Source organism: Hemiscyllium ocellatum, chromosome 13 (genome assembly GCF_020745735.1).
Source record: "Hemiscyllium ocellatum isolate sHemOce1 chromosome 13, sHemOce1.pat.X.cur, whole genome shotgun sequence".
NCBI classification, from domain to species: Eukaryota; Metazoa; Chordata; class Chondrichthyes; order Orectolobiformes; family Hemiscylliidae; genus Hemiscyllium; species Hemiscyllium ocellatum.
The window spans coordinates 56,613,815-56,633,090 of NC_083413.1; the positions used below are offsets into that span (position 1 = coordinate 56,613,815).

General features: G+C 41.0%; 1 protein-coding gene across 4 annotated transcripts in view; it reads right to left on the minus strand.

Moving 5' to 3' along the window:
- Nucleotides 1-19,276, minus strand: part of schip1 (schwannomin interacting protein 1) — a 167,188-nt gene that overhangs the window by 125,896 nt on the left and 22,016 nt on the right. The window contains exon 1 of one of the 4 annotated variants that reach the window (XM_060834202.1): nt 14,797-14,917. The exons of the other annotated variants lie outside the window; for them this stretch is intronic. Coding sequence (XP_060690185.1) covers nt 14,797-14,889 — 93 coding nt within the window. The 5' untranslated portion in view covers nt 14,890-14,917. Of the gene's footprint in view, nt 1-14,796; nt 14,918-19,276 lie in introns of those variants that run through there. 4 annotated transcript variants of the gene reach the window in all.

The window sequence follows — 19,276 nt, forward strand, 5'->3', positions numbered from 1 at the left end:
GTAACAGATAGTGAAGCTTTCCCTGTCCAGATATTCACTGCCTTCAAAAGCATGTGATTGTTAATACTATTGGGTACCCATGTCACTGTTGCCACCCAAGGCCACTTTAGACAATTGGGATTGAATGGTCTGCAGAGTCAGACTCCCAATGTGAGGTGAATGTCTTGCTGATGTGAAAAGATTGGGATGAAGGTGCGGGAAACTCAAATCTCTCTCAAATGCTCCCAAGCCTTTCAAGTCACAATACTGTATTACAAGGTAATGTTCCCAAATGTACTAAAAATCGTCCATTTATTGTACTTCTCTAGTTTTTGTCTACATCTTCAGAACATACTGTACATTTTAATGGTCAGGGAAAATGCGCAGGGTGCAAAATCATAGGGCTGAGTTCAATAACAGACAAATTAGGTTAAAATTACACCCCACAAAATGAGAAAATAATCCAAAATTTAGTCCAAAGGGAATGCTGCATTATCTAAAGAGGTATCCTTTGGATGAGATGTTAAAATCAAACCTCAAACTGCTGGTGACTGTGGGTGTTAAAGATCCAAAGAATTGCAGAATCATTCGCCTCAAACTGTCCTCTCAACAATATTGCCAAACCAAGAAGCAATTCGCTAGCAATTTATCTTGCTTCCAGTCATTATGTTTAAAAAAAAGCTACTCCATGACAAAGGAGCATTATGAGATTGTGTGAAAAATTTAATGAGGTATATAATCATGAGTCCTATATTTGCCTCTGGCAGTACCTCAAGAAGCATTAGCACCCTTTGCCAGATGTTAACAGAGTACAGCTGGTATTTACCGCTGCAAAGTGTACCATTCATTATCTTCATAAGTAGTTCAGTATTGCTGACTTTAAGTCATGCCTCTTTCAGGTTCACATGACAGCCTGGAGACAAAGCAGATGATTTCATATTGAGTCATATCTGATGACTGGACATTAACCTCCACTGACCCAAAAGGTAAACTGAGCTTCAAATCCTAACACCAAATCATCACAAAGCATAAGGGAGGTTTCCTCTGACTAATGTTCTAGAAAATCTTTCAACCATAGTTATCACTTTGTATGTTTTTCTACAGTTGTAAGTACATACTAAAAGAATATATTATTTCACTGGAACTAAATGAAACATTCATGTTGTGTTTGGGATTTTACTAACACAGTGGCGAGAGGAATTTTATTAAACCTGGATGTTAAACAAGCTTTACAATACACAAGCTCAATAACTTCACAACAATAGAATTCAAAGATATTCCACACCCATCATCTCTTGCTGGTATAGCAGTGGATTTCCTGAGGGGCAATCTCATGCAAATCGTCACCCTACACCTTTTATTAATATATAGAAATATTTTTGAGAGGAAATTCTGCTCAGGGCATCCTCAGAAATATGGAATCATACTTCTTTCTGACAGAAGAAAGCTAAGTACACCTCCTCTACACAGCAGTTAGCTGCCATATTTTTAAATTTAAAGTCCTGACAACTGCTGTCCACCTGGGCAGGGCATAGGATGTCAGGTGGGTTGGAGAGTAGATAGTCAAGATTAGAGTGGTGCTGGAAAAGCACTTGGAGTCAGGCAGCACCAGAGCAGCAGAAAATCAACATTTCAGGCAAAAGCTCTTCATCAGCAATGAGGCTGGGAGCCTCTGGGGGTGGAGAGATAAATGGAGGGAGTGGGGCTGGGGGGAAGGTAGCTGAGAGCGTAATAGGTGGATGGAGGTGGGGGGGTGAGATGATAGGTCAGAATGGGGGGTGGGGCAGATAGGTGGGAAGGAAGATTGATAGGTGGGACAGGTTATGAGGACGGTGCTGAGCTGTAAGGTTGGAACTGGGGTAAGGTGGGGGGAGGGGAAATGAGGAAACTGGTGAAGTCCACATTGATGCCCTGGGGTTGAAGGGTCCCAAGGTGGAACTGGATTGTAGATAGGTAGAGTGTCAGCTGAATAGGGTGCCAGGTGAATAAGGGGGTATGGGACCTATAACTAATGTGCCAGTTGGGCAGGCATAGGGTTACAGGGCTAGGGTGCCAGGGGGTAAGATGCCAAGTTAGTAGGGTGTCAATGAGCATGGTAGTACACGAGCCAAGTAGACGATGTAACATTTAGGGTAGCTCTGATAGATTAGGAGAAACTGGGTCCAGCAGGCAACAGAAGCAAATGGATCCACAGTGAGGGGAAGGGGAAACTGGGTTCAGAGTGGGGGAAGAGTTGAGGGGGAAGGGGACCAGATCCAACAGCAGAGCAAGTGTGCCTTCATCTGAGAAGAGGAAGGGTGTCAGGTCCACAGAGGAGCAGGGATCCTGGATGCTGGGGTGGTGATGCCAGGTCAGGGTCTGTGGGGTGTTCTGGAGGATGTGGAGCTATGTATGTGTGTGGAATCAGTTGAACTGTTACTCAGGACATAGACTGTGTTTAATAGCCTAACATTTCCTGGGTAACTGTTTTACTTAATTCATCTGAACCTTCCAAGGCTGATTTAAATAGAAACTTCTGGACAGTTCCATGCACAGAGGAACTGCACAACAGAAAAATCAATTTCCTGAGGAATCCCTTCAGGTTAAGGTACGATGGGGATTCTACAGGGTCCCCTTGCACAGCTCCCATCTACACAGGAATAACAACTAGACAGCCATTGGAAAATCCATGTCATAGTTCTCAATTAACATTAGATAAGTACAAAATTAAACCAAGTCAAAACACTAACTATTTGACTGGATTAGTATCTGGAAGACTGCATACATGTTCCCAGATTGCAATCATACATAATCTGTAGTGTGAGCCTGAAGTCATTCAGCTCTTCCATAGCAGACATTTTTAATGATGATGCTTCCTTGGTAATTTATCACTGCTAAATTAAATACAAACAATTCAGCTTTTTCGTGAAGTTTCAACAAGCCAAAAATTTCTCTTAGAGAATTCTGTGTGGACAAATTATGGAGCATATTTTATATACAACTGGTTCATGGAATCACATCTGTTATTTTGGTTAAATTGATGGTTCCTAAGGGAGAATCTAGGTGTGGCTGTTGCTATGTAATTAAAGTACTGGTTTCATTTATTTTTAAGTTTGTTTTGTGTCAGAAAATGCCCAGAATATGGACAGCAATGCTCAATAATGTAGAATTTAAAAATATATATGCACTCCATTTCAGATTATTCCATATGGAAAAGCAAGCTTATGAAATATCAAGAATCTAGTTACTTCAATGTGAATTATTTTATCAAATCATACAATCCCAAAAGTGTGGAAAGATGCCATTCAACCCATCAAATCTGTACTGACCCTTTAAAGAGTATTCCACCCAGATCCAGCCCTCCCATCCAATCCTCGCAACCCCACTTTCACTATGGGGTAAAAACAATGACTGCAGATGCTGGAAACCAGATTCTGGATTAGTGGTGCTGGAAGAACACAGCAGTTCAGGCAGCGTCCAAGGAGCAGCGAAATCAACGTTTTCCTCCTCTCTCTACAAGAATCTCAGGGAGTCCCTCTCCCACTGCAACTCTATGCTACTTTCTCCCCACACCCACCCTCCTCTAGCTTATCTCTCCACGCTTCAGGCTCTCTGCCTTTATTCCTGATGAAGGGCTTTTGCCTGGAATGTCGATTTCGCTGCTCCTTGGATGCTGCCTGAACTGCTGTGCTCTTCCAGCACCACTAATCCAGAATCCACTTTTACTATGGTCAATCCATCTAACCTGTACATAATTGGATTGTGGGAGGAAACTGAAGAAACTAGCAGAAACCCACGCAGACAGGGGAGAATGTGCAGACTCCACACAGTCAGTCCCCTGAGTATGGAAGTGAAGCTAGACTCCTGGTGGTGTGAGGTAGCAGTGCTAACCACTGAACTGCCTTGATATGTAGCATTAAGCCACTACCAAGTTTAAGAAAAGCACTAAAGTAGATAGAGCATATGGTATTGACCTAAGCATTAGAAGCAACAAAATCAAGTCAAACCTGTCAACTCTGCAAAGTTGTCATTCTATCATTTGGGGGATTGTGCCAAAATTTGGAGAGCTGTTCCACAGACTGGTCGAGTAACAACCTGACATAGTTAGAATTACAGAATCATACCTGACATATATTGTCACAAACACCACTATCACCATTCCTGATGATGTCCTCTCCAGAGGTGGCAGCACAGTGGGATACAGTCAAGTGGGAATTGCCCATGGACTCCTCAATGTTACAACTCTGACCGATGAAGTCTCAGGGCATCAGGTCAAGTATGGGAAAGGAAATCGCGTGCTGATTACTCCACCCCATCCCACCAGCTAATGATTCATTATTCCTCTGTGGTGTACACCAACTGGAAAGACTGTGGGTGGCAAGTGAACAAAATGCACTCTGGGGAGCGGGGGTTGGGGGCGGAATTCTATGACTTCACAATCTTAAACAACGAGGGTGTCCGGGTGTCCAGCACTCCAGTGCATAAATAAAAGACTGAAGTATTTGCAACAATCTTCATCCAGAAAGTACCTATTGCATGCTCTGAATTGGTCTCTTCCAGAGATCCCCAGCTTCACAGATGCCAGTCATTAAAAAAATTCAACTTACTCAAGAAATGGCTGAAGACACTGGATACGGAAAAGGCCACAGGCCCTGATGACATTCTGGAAATAGTGCTGAAGCCATTTGCTCCAGAACTAGGCACACTCTTCGCTAAGCTGTTCCAGTGCAGCTACACAAAGGCATATCCCAGACAATGTGGAAAACTGCCTGTAGTGGTAGTCCTTCCTGTTCACAAAACAACAGGAAAAATCTCGCTCCAGGCTAAGTGCTGTTCTAACATCTATCCTTGACCACTAGTAAAATGATGGAGGGGATTATCCTCAGTGCTTTATAGCAGCGTTTATTCAGCATTAATCTGCTCAATGATGCCTATTTTGGGTTCCAGAACTACTCAGCTCCAGACTTTAATATAATCTTGGCCTAAACCTGAACAAAAAAGATAAATATCAGAACGGGGCTGAGAATGATATTAAGACAGCGTTTGTCCAAATATAGCATTTAAGAGCTCTAGCAAAATTGAAGTCAATGGAAGTCACCACTGACAGAGACAGCAGCCTGTACCATCTACAAGATGTCCTGCCTCAGCCAGGCTCCTTTAACATCACCCCCCAAACCCCCAACCTGCACCACCAAGAAGACAAGGGAACTGGCATGTGGGAAAACCTACTACTTGCAAGTTCTCTGTAAGATCACATATCACTCCCAACCTGGAACCATTCCTCTGTTGCTAGGTCAAAACTCTGGAATGCCTTCCCAACCAGCATTGAATATCACAGTACACCCGAAGGACTACAGTGGTTCAAGAAAGGAGCTCATCACCATCTTCACCAGGGCAATTAAGGTGTCATGGTGGCGGTGGATCTTGCAGCGGTCATGGTGGTGATGGATCTTGCAGTGGTCATGGTGGTGATGGATCTTGGAGCGGTCATGGTGGTGATGGATCTTGCAGCGGTCATGGTGGTGATGGATCTTGCAGTGGTCATGGCAGTGGTGGATCTTGCAGTGGTCATGTTGGTGATGGATCTTGCAGTGAGCATGACGATGATGGATCTTGCAGTGGTCATGGTGGTGATGGATCTTGCAGTGAGCATGACGATGATGGATCTTGCAGTGGTCATGTTGGTGATGGATCTTGCAGCGGTCATGGCGGTGGTGGATCTTGCAGCAGCCATGGCGGTGGTGGATCTTGCAGTGGTGATGGTGGTGATGAATCTTGCAGCGGTCATGGTGGTGATGGATCTTGCAGTGAGCATGATGATGATGGATCTTGCAGTGGTCATGGTGGTGATGGATCTTGCAGCGGCCATGGCGGTGATGGATCTTGCAGTGGTCATGGTGGTGATGGATCTTGCAGCGGTCATGGTGGTGATGGATCTTGCAGTGGTCATGGTAGTGATTGATCTTGCAGTGGTTGCAGAGGTGGTCGTCTTCTCAGCGATCGCGGAGGAGGCATGGTTAGCAGTGACTGTGGTCTGTAGGGTGGTGGGGTTGAAGTGGAGGTGCTGACAAGGGCTGCCACATGGCTAATGGCATCCGAGCAGTTCTGGACGCCAGGAGAAGTTTCTGGAATGGTTAAGGAATCCAGAGTGTTGAGGTAGTTACATGAAAGTTTTTGGTACTTATGATCTTTGATGTCCAGTATGGTGTAGAAAAAGCGTTTGTTCAGTGTGTGAATTCTTCTACAGATGAAGAACAGCAGAGGCCTTTTGCAGCTCTGGGAGAATGTGGCCCTGAACTCTGGAGGGCTAACTGCAGGGAAAGTAGGTGATGGTGCAGTGGATCCTGAAGGAGAACTGTTTTAGATGCTTTGGATTTGTTGTAGGTACCGTTTGTCCTGTTCAGGTCCACATTGTGATGGTCTGAATGTAGTCTGGAGTCCCTGCGGGATCAGTTGGTTCTGTAGTCTCATTCCTGATGAAGGGCTTATGCCCGAAAATTTGATTTTCCTGCTCCTCGGATTCTGCCTGACTGGCTGTGCTTTTCCAGCACCACACTTGTTGACTCTGATCTCCACCATCTACAGTCCTCATTTCTCCTTATTTTGTAAATGTATTACAAAAGCAACACAGGGTGCTGAACATTGATTGCCATCAATACTTTCAGAAACATTTACCATTAAAATTATCATCAAGAATGGAAAAGATGAATATTTCCTACAGGATAAATACCGTTCTACCTTCTCAGGCCTGGAACAAAGAATTTTTGAAAACAATGCCCTTGGAGCATATTTATAGATTTAATAATAGCCCAGTAGAAATGCTTGGTACAGACACAAAACAAACCTCTCACATTACTGATCCCAAATGTTCAAGCATAATGGCTACATTGCAGGGAACAATCACTTCAAATATGACATTCCGCAATATGAACTAAGAAAACACATTCGTTTTCATCCTTGAGCTTAGGTTTGAATCTTGTAGTTGTGCATAATGAAATACACCAAGTTTGAATTTAATGGGAACGGTGAGATTACCTACATTCAAACACCAGAGACTTCCTTCAGACTTCTCCTCATTGGCGGTTGTAAATTTAACAAAGAATTTGAGAGTCCTGGATACATTGTGCAACAGGATTTCTGCAGATCTTCTGCTGAGGTTATGGCAATTAATAGGCAGTTGCTGCTGACCCCCTGCCCCACAGAGAAGCAAATTCTGATATCAAAGTGTTTCAAAGTGTTGAACCTCCTACCCCTCTTTATTATGTTGCACAATCATTCTTTTATTTTGTGCCATTTTCTGACTTATATACTGGTTATCAGACATAATGACACTTAAAACCTTTGATCCAGACAGACCTGCTGTATGTTTTCAGGAGGAACACTAAATTGAATGTTTATAGCTCTAATCTGAATCAGAAAATGTAACCATCTCAGTGTTCGGTGACAAACTGAAAGCATAAACCTAAATTTTTAATGACTCACTAAAAGCCTCCTCTATTAGTGGTGAAATTCTCCGAGCTTTTGTTCCATTAGTGATGCCGCATTTTAACCTTTGGAGAATGCGCAATGGATTTCAAATGCAAGGCTATTTCTCTTCTCCCAAGATACGACTTGGTATTTCCTTGGAAATGCACTTATTGCATCATTTCAATCCAGCTTGTCAGCAGACATTCACGCTGTCATATAACCGGTGGCAATTGCAAAGAAAATCAGTCAAATATATTGTTTCAAAAATGTGGATAGAGGTGGACAGAAGCTTTCCTACTGTCCTGGATTATAATCTTTTATAATTCCACTTCAGAATTGCAGTTTTTCATTTGAACATATGGTGTCAACATTTCTAAATGAGCTTCCAAAAACAGATAAATTAGATCAACAAACAAGCAGTGAATCTATAAATATCAGATTTTAAAAGTGATTTTTCGTGAAAAGAGGGTCCTATCGATCACATAGAAACATTTTAAATGTTGAGTCCTACCAGTTCTAATCTGTTGAGAGATGTTGTGGCAGGTAGGACTTGAACCAGGCCTTCTGGTCCAGAGACAGCAACACCACCACCTACCAATACCACCTCCCCTCCCCTCCCTCCACCCCACCACACTCCATCCCACCAGAACAACCCTTCCCACCAAAATCAGCTCTAATTAATTATTTTTATCAACCAGTTCGAACCTGTTTTGACACACATTCAGGCAGGAGTGATTTGAACCCTGGACTTGAGATAGGGACATTACCACAAAGCCCTAAGAGCATGCCCCTGCCTCCCTACCAACTCTAGTTAAACTATAATTACAGACCTCCTATAGTTTGCTCAATTCAAATCAAATGTTTCTTTTTTAAGTTGAACGATGATAATGAGAGTCTCAGGCCAGGCTAGCATTTATTGTCCATTTTGAAATGATGATGATTCACGTTCTTGAATTGCTGCATCCATGTGGTTGCAGGTGAACTCGCAGTACAGTTAGAGAGGGAGTTCTAGGATTTTGACCTAGAGATTAAGAGGAACAGTGATTCATTTTCAAATCAAAATAGTGTGCAACCCTTGGCCATGATATTCCCACGTGCTAGCACCTCTTGACCTCCGAGTAGTAGAAATTGCAATTTTAGAAAGTACTGCCAAAGAAGACCTGGCATATTGCTGCAATGCATCTTGTAGCTGATACACACTACCAGACGGAGAAAATGAAAGTTTAAAATGCTGGATGAGCTGTTGACCATGTAGGCTCCATTTCAGAAGAAATGAGGGAATAAGTAGAAGACAGAAGTCCTGTATTCATTGCTATAACTTCTGAAGGCTTAGTGTGACTTATATGTTCTATTGTTGTGAATATCTTCTTTCAGTAGTGCCTGGTTGGAAAATGTATTGATTTTTTAAAAAAATTGTTGCTGAAAGAAAGCATATAGCTCTACTTTGGGTCAGAATTGCGATGAAATAGCTGTCTCGCTACCAATTCTCAAGAATCGTGTCGAAGAAGCCATTTTAAGAAAAGAAATTTCCCTTTTTCAAATCCCCTCCAACCCTCTTTCCAAGAGAACCTTACTCTATGTGAAGGACTAAATTCACACAAGAACAATGGAAATGCTCAGCTGATCAGTCAAGACAACAGATTGAGGAAAAAGAAAGTGTATGATATTTAAGCTATCTCCTTCCAACCACTCTCCAGAGGAAGGTTCTACAACTTTCTTTCCTACGATTTGCAAAAAACACGAAAATATCCATCTAAACCCATAACCTTTGCGCTCATTTCATAGACGGCATTCTCACAGTTCGAGCAGCACACAGCTATCATGTTTCATATAGCATTTTGTTGCCTCAGATTATCTCAAATTCCATTCCTAACCATATACTTGCTTGATTTTGTTTTGAAAGCATTAAGAAATCACTTTTGTTAGGAATCATTTCCACATATATATCACCATACCCCCTATTAAATTTTGTTGATAACATTAATTAATAGAAAATCCTGATTTTCACTTAACCTCCATTGAGGTAGCGATGTCAAAAAACAGGTGCCAAATATTAAGACAAAATGGAAAAAAAATTGAGATGCACCTTATCCCTCAAATGAGCCTTGATTCCAACTTGGCTAAATTCGAACAATAATCTGAAACTTTCTGCTTGCTCAGTTCAGAAGAGTTGACTATTTCAATTGACACGTTAAAATAGTCTAACTAATTGTGATTTATTGTTCATGTTTTTGTACAACATAAGTTCTTGATATAAAACAACAATTAATTTTTTAAAAATCATGGAAACTACAGCTGATGGTCAGAGAGAAATTCTCAGTCCACAAAGAAACCCATTAACGTCACCAGTCATTTCCGTACTCTGGATCTGCATATGCAGCCAGATAACCTGCCCCAAGAGCAAATTAAAACAAAACACACGTGTGCTGCCTGTGATGCTGCTTATATGCTGACAGTCCGCTGCAGGCAGACACTTGAAAACTGTACTCTATTGAATGTTCAAACCTAAAAATTTCAACCAGGACAAAATAATAAAAGATTAGCCTGGAGGTGCACTCATAGGCACACACATTATAACTGCTTTGATTATCCCCACAAATTCACCAGTATTTAAAAGGTTTATTGAATCAAACTGTCCATAACCTGTACACTTATCAACATGTTTCCATTTTACTTCTAACAATTGATGAGAAGCCAATCTATGCTGACACATATTAAACAGAGACCTCTCTGCTCAAGTAGAGAAAAGAAAATCCTACACCACTGAGTTGGAGTATTTTACCACAGTCTTGATCAATATTTAACCCTTCCTGCATCTCAGCAAAAACACATAAACATTTTATAGGGTTGCTGTTCATAGGACAGTTTCAATGAACTAGGTTTACTCTGAGCAATCCCTCATAATCATACATTAAGGTGGAAAAACAAGATTAGGATGGTTTTAAATTCTTAGAAGCTAATTATGGTGCACACCGTTGCAACAATATTGATTATAGTGATAGTATTACTGTACATGCTTTTCATTTGTAATATCACAAATTAAGCAAAATAAATGAGAATATTTTTCCTGTAAAAATAGTAGGGGATTATGCATTCTTGTTCCATAAGTTTAAGATAATTACTCTTCTAGATTCAACATGTCGGAGCTTCATCCAATATATTTCTGACAACATTTCCACATGTTTGTAAAAAGGTATATTGTTGCTCACCACCTGACTGCAATGCAGCAGTAAATGTGGCACTTTGATATTCATCTGCATAACAATTAACTCTTCATTCTTTATCAGTAACCATTAAATATTTTGTTGAAAAATCACACAGTGGAAGTGGACTTTGACGGCTCGGCCAGCATTCATTACACTCTTTAATTATCCTGTAAAAAGAGGTGATGAGTTGTCTTCTTGAACTGCAGCAGTACATTTTGTGCACCCAATCACTGTTGTTTGGGAGGGAGTATGAGAATTTTGACTCAGCAACAGTGAAGGACAGGTAGCACGCTTTAAAGTGAGGATAGTGAGTGGAATTTGCCGGTGATGGTGATCCCATGTATCTGCTGTTGTTTTTTAGATTAGATTAGATTACTTACAGTGTGGAAACAGGCCTTTCGGCCCAACAAGTCCACACCGACCCGCCGAAGCGCAACCCACCCATACCCCTACATTTACCCCTTTACCTAACACTACGGGCAATTTAGCATGACCAATTCACCTGACCTGCACATCTTTGGACTGTGGGAGGAAACCGGAGCACCCGGAGGAAACCCACGCAGACACGGGGAGAACGTGCAAACTCCACACAATCAGTCACCTGAGTCGGGAACTGAACCCGGGTCTCTTGCACTGTGAGGCAGCAGTGCTAACCACTGTGCCGCCGTGCCGCCCATCTGTTTTTCTTCCAGATACTTGAGTTCATGGGTTTGGAACATGGTCTCTAAAGAGTTTGGGGAATTTTGTCAAAAATCACATGATACCAGGTTAAAGTCCAATAGGTATATTTGAAACTGTCCACCTCAGTCCAACACTGGTACCTCCACATCTTGGTGAATTTCTGTCGTGCATCTTATAGATGGTACACATTGCTGTAACTGAGCATGTGGGGAGGAAGAAATGAATGTGTGTTGATGTGGAGTAAATCAAGTGTGCTGCTTTGGCCCTGATGGTGGAGCTTCTTGGTTATTGTTCAAACTGACTCATCCAGCAAATGGAGAGCATTCCACCACTCTCCTGATTTATTCCTTGAAGAATGTGGAGTCAAGAAGTGAGTTATTAGGCATAGAATTCCTACCTACTTTTATAATCACATGTGTGTGTTTCTGGTCAATGGTAACCTTGAGGAATTTGATAGAGGGGAATTCAGTAATGGCAATGACATTAAATATCAAGGGGGGGGGGGGGTGGAAATAGTTAGATTCTCTTGTGGAGAGATAGCACAAATGTTGTTTGCCATTTTAAACCCAGGCTTGGATGTTGTCCACAACTTGCTGCACTTGCACATGGAATGCTTCAGTGTCTGAACAGCAGTGAATATTGGGCAATCGTGTCCTACTTCCGATCTTATGACAGAGGGAAGGTGATTGATGAGGCAGCAAAAGAGAGTTATGCTGTGGACGCTATCACAAGCAACTCCTGCAGAGATGTCCAGGAGCTGAGATAACAGTCTTTCAAGCACCACCACAATCTTTCTTTGTATCAGGTATGACTGAAACCAGCAGAGAGTGTACCCCCGCTTCCCTTTAACTCCAGTCTTGCTTGGGCTCCAAGGTGCCACACTCAGCTAAACAACTATTCCAGCCATATTTAACTTGACTTTATCTCTCAACTTCCAAGGTGCTACAAGCTACATAAGACTACAAGTTGACACAGTCTCTTAGTGTCATCTCTCAACTAGTCTTGCCTGCTGGCTATGCTCAAAATGAATTCACAAAAATAAACCTAAAATTAAAAGAAACAATGGTGATCATGGGCAGAGGAGAAGTACAATCTTAGAGTAAATGAGGACTGTTTAAAAAAGATGTAACTGTATAAGTACTGTATTCCCAGACCTAACCTTTACTACCCCCATCTTGCTTCCTATCCTTCATGACACCCCATCAAAACCACAACATTTCCAATCAAGTCCAGTCCTACCCTTATCTGATGCTCACCATGCATACTTCAGCAATCGCACTTACCCTTTTCCAGGTACACACTATCACTTCTATCATGCCCCAGTTGAAAACAACTAATTCAGACAATTTAACCACCGCTCCTTCACATTCAATGGTGTTACCATCACTGAATACACCACAATCAAGATCCTGGGTGTTACCATTGACTAGAATCTCAACTGGACTCACCACACAGCTGTGTGAAAGTGTAGTTCATGTACTTTTGTAGGAAGGACTTTTTTCTAAATGGGAGAAAATTCAGAAGTCTGAAGTGCAAAGAGACTTGGAAGTTCAAGTCCTGGATTCTCTCAAGGTAAACTTGCAGGTTGAGTCAGTAATTAGGAAGGCAATTGCAATGATGGCATTTATTTGAATATAATAGCAGAGATGTACTTCTGGGACTCTATAAGGCTCTGATCAGACCACATTTGGTGTATTGTGCACAGTTTTGGGCCCCATATCTCAGGAAGGATGTACTGGCCCTGGAGCATGTTCAGAGGAGGTTCACGAGAATAGTCCCAGGAATGAAAAGTTTAACAAATGAGGAACGTTTGAGGACTCTGGGTTTATACCTGATAGGGTTTAGATGGATGAGGGAGGATCTAATTGAAACATACTGAATACTGAATGGCCTGGACAGAGTGGATGTTGGGAAGATATTTCCATTAGCAGAAGACACTAGAACCTGAGGACATGGCCTTAGAGTAAAGGGAAGATCTTTTAGAACAGAGATAAGAAATTTCTTCAGCCAGTGAATGGTGAATCTATGGAAATCACTGCCACAGAAGGCTGTGAAGGCCCGGTCACTGAGTATATTTAAGATGGAGAGAGATAGGTTCTTGAGTATCAAGGGGATTAAGGGTTACAGGGAGAAAACGGAAGAATGGGTTTGTGAAAATCATCAGCTATGATTAAATAGCAGGGCAGACTCGATGGGCTGAATGGCCTAATTTCTGTTTCTGTGTCTTATGGTCTTATAAACACTGTGGCCAGAACAGCAAGTCAGAGGCAAGGAATACTGCAACAACTAATTCACTTCCCAACTCCCCAAAGCCTTCATCTATAAGGCACAAGTCAGGAGTGTGATGGAATACTCTCAGTTGTCCGGATGGGTGCAGCTCCAACAACACTCAAGAAGCTTGACACCTTCTAGGACAAAGCAATCTGCTTGCTTGGGGCAACATCCACAAGCATCCACTCCCTCCACCGTCAATGTTCAGCAGTAGCAGGGTATACTATCTACAAGATGCACTGCAGAAATTCACCAAAGATCTTCACAGAGCACCTCACAAACCCACAAACCACTTCCATCTAGAAGGACATGGACAGCAGATATATGGGAACACCACCACTTTCTAATTCCCCTCCAAGCCACTCACCATCCTGACTTGGAAATATATCGCTGTTCCTTCACTGTTGGTGGAACAAAATCCTGGAATTCTCTCCCCAATGGCATTGTGGGTCAATCCACAGCAGGTGGACTGCAGTGGTTCAAAGAAGGCAGCTCACCACCTCCTTCACAAGGGCAACTAGGACCAGACAATAAATGCTGGCCAGCCAGTGATGCCCACATCTCATAAATGAATAAAAAATAGTGCTGATCAGAGGTGAACTGGATAGTTACAGACTGCTGCCTCCAGTCATTCAAATTTAACCCAGGAATTGTGTCATGCAGGGACATGGTTAGTCAGTATGTAGCCTTGGACTGACATGATTTTTGTGTGGTCACATTTTTAAGAGACATGTCCTGTCCCAAATATACATATTTCTAATTGTATACCAACTAACTCATTAGTCTGCCATTTCTCAAAGTCTTTTATACATCTTTCAAGATTCTGAGTAAATCTCTGATTCAGATTAAGTTTATCAGGCTACTTTCGTTAACACAAAACAGTTCGGAAGAAATAGCAAACAGAAATTTCTTCACCACTATCCCCCTCCCCCACGACCTTTTCTCTGTCTCCATTATAGATTAACCAAAAGTTACCGAAGCTGAAACAATCTATCAATACATATTGATACTACAGTTTTTGAAAAGAAGATCTGTTATGCCTCACTTTATGTATTTCAGAGCTTGGATCAAGTTACAAATACCACAAGCATAGACAGATTTTGATGGTATTTCAGTAATGTGAAACACGTACAAATAATATTTAGTGAAACTAGAGGTCCATTAAATCCTACTACATGTTTCATTAAAAGTAAGGAACTTATTGCTCACTCACCAACTGCCTTGATGTAGCTGCCTGTTCAGGAAAATTCATTCTATAATATTTCATGTTTTGAAGGAATAACGCACTTGTAAACTTTTCAGTCATGGAAACAGACTTTTACTTGTCGGAACATTGATTGCTAGTTTTCTTATCCAGATGATCCCTGTAAGTATCATATTACACTTCAGTTTACACGTAAGTATTGCAGTAAACTGACTCAACTCCAGACTTGCAAATGTGTCACTACAATCCTTGTTGATCAAGAATAATAACATCAAATGCCCCTCTCTACTGGGGTTGGGGATGAGAAAGTAATTAACCAAACTCCATGAAGGCATTTTATTGAATCATCATCAAAACACATCGAATAAGCACTAAGATGAAGATATGAACAAGCCTATGCTTATGTCAAGCAGTTGTACTTTGTCGCTTTGTTCATCATTCTTCTACAACAAGATTAAACTTTGCACCTTGGAACAAGAACTATCCAGACCAAATTTTCATCCAATAGCACAGTCCAACTTGAAAGTCAAAGTACATTGATTAATTGGCATTGAATCTATTAAAACATTTAATTAGGAACGTGTGCAATTTAATTGTTCTATCAGGAAAATACAAGAAATTAAGCTGATATCAAATCAACAAGCTTTTACATTGAAAGCCAAAGTTTACCAAACCACAAGATGAATTTACAGCACTCTCCAACAGTACCACTCGTCTTGAGGGACAGGTCAGGTTAGCATCTGAAAAGGCAGGGTCTTGCTCTAGCCACAAGTCACCTGTGAACGACCCAAGGTAAACAGATAGATATCACAAAAATATTATAAAGTTTGCGTCTGGATGTACTCGTGTCAACGTTTCCGACTGTTAAGACAGTATAACAAGCACTGTCTAGCTAAATGTTTTAATTACAGGTCTGGCTTGAGGTGGATGTGCAATGCTTTACTTTTGCTTCTAACAGCTTCGAGTCTGCACTGCCAAGAAACTTCAAGACACCAATCAGCTCTATTTCTGTGGTTTTAGAATTACAATACACTTAGCTACTTAACTATAAATAACATCAATACTGACAAAGTGAAAAACAGAATGCATACCATACCAGCATGGTGAAACTTCAGGGCTCTCACTCCAGTGCCAAAGGCCAGGACCATTCCCATTGTCATCTTTCCTGCTAAATAACCTATATTACTATTGCTTGGTGTATCTTAAGTACAATTCTTTTGTATACCAGCCTACTGTCCATGACCAATTTTAAAACTGTTCACAGTTTTATAATCAAAGTTTATGGGATACACATGGATGAAGTAAATTACTTATGATAAAGGTCACTCATCACCACTCACTCATTCAGAAGAAATGATTCTTATAAAATTCAATTCTCAAAGCACCAGTAACAATCATACTAGCACTTAATAAAAATGGAATTTGCGATTTTAATTCACCATATGTTAGCACATACATAATAAGCAAGACATTCAGAAACAACCAACATCCTCATTTATAGTAAGCTACATCATATGAGATCTGCTTAACATATATATATATATAAAAAAAATCTTATTTATGGCATACACTAACTGGTAACATCAGCTTTACCTGCAACATCATGTTCATTTGTGTCACACCTTTAGGGCTAAGTTTTATAACGAGAATGGTGTACATGAATAATAACCACTGTTCTCTGAGTATTGAAGGCCTCTAGCCACTTCACAATGTTGTGGTGTGAGCAAATATGCTCTCACCATATTGTTTCATCTAACATTAATTTTTAATTTTCAGCATATGCCTTGTTTCTTGCAAGCAAATTTCATTTCGAGGTAGTTTGGATACTAACTTGCTGCTGGACGTATTCTGCGGTCACCCAAATATGGTGTCAGGCCAAATTTACACCATCTGGGTTCCTTGCCAAGGAGGTAAACCAACACAAACTCAAGACATGCACTAACTTAACTGCTGAATATGTTCAGTATTTTTTGTTTTCATTATTTCAGAATTTTGATATTTGAAAGGATTGTTTTTTTCCTCATCAATTTCATACATTCTACTTGAAAATACTAGCTACATTTAAAATTCAATAAGTGGAGAGCTTCCCCAGAGAAATATGATTATTATTGTATAGCAACCTATTTTGAACATGTGGCACAGCAACCCCTCCCCGTACTGTTTAAACAAACCTCCTGCTGGATTCAAGTGGCAGTGCCAGTGGAGTCACAACTATCATTATAGTTGCAGCATTACATATTAGGGATCAGTGATTGTGTGAAGAGAGGACAGAAAGCCACTCATTGCTCTGGTTAGAGAGTAAACCTCTGTAACCTTGCAGTGAGTGAAGGAACGAGTGAAATTTCCCCTTGTTCATAATGCAAGAAGATGATTCAAGCCGAATGTAAACTAACCCGGTTGGAGCAGAATTCTTTTATCCAGATAATGGACTGTTAGGCAGTAAAGGTTTTATCTAAAGCTCAGACTTGTTGAACATGAAATCATTTTCCACTCTACTGTATTCAATATGGCAACATGCCCAGCAAATTTGCAATTCTGAGACTCATTGGCCAAATAAACCATGTTGTATTCCTAATACAATAAGATAACACAAACATGAAAAAAAAAGTGAATCCATTTTGAACTGATACATAAAAGGAACACACATTTTTGTTTTACTTTGTAATTTAACGGGATCACATGCAAGTGCTTTTTGATCTTTGAAATGAGTGAGCTTAGGCTTTTGATAACTTTATACATGCAGCTGGTACAAATAAAGGGGAAAGCTATAATGTCAATACCATAAGTTCTCTTTCCTCTGCTACTGTGGAAATTCCACAGAAAGGTGGTTGAACAGTGCAATTTGTTATGTAACCAACCCCCACTCCCTCAACACTATAGGAACAAAATGTTTGCAGTATACAGGAACATTAAGCCATTATGCCATGTGTGAAATTGGAATATTTATTTTACAGATAAAAATGAAAATGAAATTGAAAAGTAATTGGAGCTATTGGCCCAGACTTTGCAGCTGGTGAAGAGGAGGAGAGATCATCATTCAATACATTTTAAACTTCCTAAAAAACCTCTTGCCAGCTTAAATGTGACCATTACTAAAGACGTCTCTCAGCACAGGATAGCATCTGCAGCATGATCAGCTGCCTTCTTGAACCAATACTGTCTCTGGCAATGTAAATACACCCATGATGTTGTTCAGGAGGAACTTCTAGGATGTTACCTTAGACACAATGAAGGAATGATGATGTAGTCCTATATCAGGATGCTGTGTGGCTTGGAGGAAAACTTGCAGGTGCTATTGTTTCCAACATCTGCTGCCCTTTTTGCAAGGTTTGTGAAAGTTTGTAGTTCAGGTTGAGGTTTAGGGTGTAGGTTTGCTCGCTGAGCTATAGATTTGACATCCATATATTTCATTACCTGGCTAGGTAACATCATCAGTGTGACCTCCAAGTGAAGCGAAGCTGTTGTCCCCTGCTTTCTATTTATATGTTTGTCCTGGATGGGGTTCTTGGGGTTTGTGGTGATGTCATTTCCTGTTCGTTTTCTGAGGGGTTGATAGATGGCATCTAGATTTATGTGATTGTTTATGGCATTGTGGTTGGAGTGCGAGGCCTCTAGGAATTCTCTGGCATGTCTTTGCTTAGCCTGTCCCAGGATAGACGTGTTGTCCCAGTCGAAATGGTGTTTTTTTTTCATCCATGTGTAGGCCTATAAGGGGGAGAGGGTCGTGTCTTTTTGTGGCTAGCTGGTGTTCGTATATCCTGGTGGCTAACTTTCTTCCTGTTTGTCCTAAATAGTGTTTGTGGCAGTCCTTGCATGGAATTTTGTAGACAATGTTGGTTTTGTCCATGGGTTGTACTAGGTCTTTTAAGTTTGTTAGTTTTTGTTTGAGTGTGTTGGTGGGTTTGTGTGCTACTAGGATTCTGAGGAGTCTGGTTGTCATTTCTGAAACTTCTTTGATGTATGGTAAGGTGGTTAGGGTTTCTGGCTGTGTTTGGTCTGCTTGGCGTGGTTTGTTCTTGAGGAATCTGCGGACTGTAGTTTTTGAGTATCCGTTCTTCTTGAATACATTGTATAGGTGGTTCTCCTCTGTTTTCTGAAGTTAGTCTGTGCTGCAGTGTGTGGTGGCTTGTTGGAATAGTGTTCTGATACAGCTTCGTTTGTAACAAAAATCTGGGTCCACTACGTACATGACACCTTTGTCATCACAAAACAAAACAAGATAGAAGAGACATTAACATCATCAACAACACCCTCACAAACCTACAGCTCAGCGAGCAAACCTACACCTTAAATCTGCTGCCCTTCTCTTTTTGGCTGACAGAAATTTTAGTTTGGAAGATGTTGCTTAAGGAGTCTTGGTGAGTTGCTGGCAGTGCATCTTATACATGGGGCACAGATTCTGCCACAGATTTGACAGTGGAAAGAATGTGCATTTAAATTGCAGGATGGGGTATCAATCAACTGGATTGTTTTACCCTGGCTGGTGTAG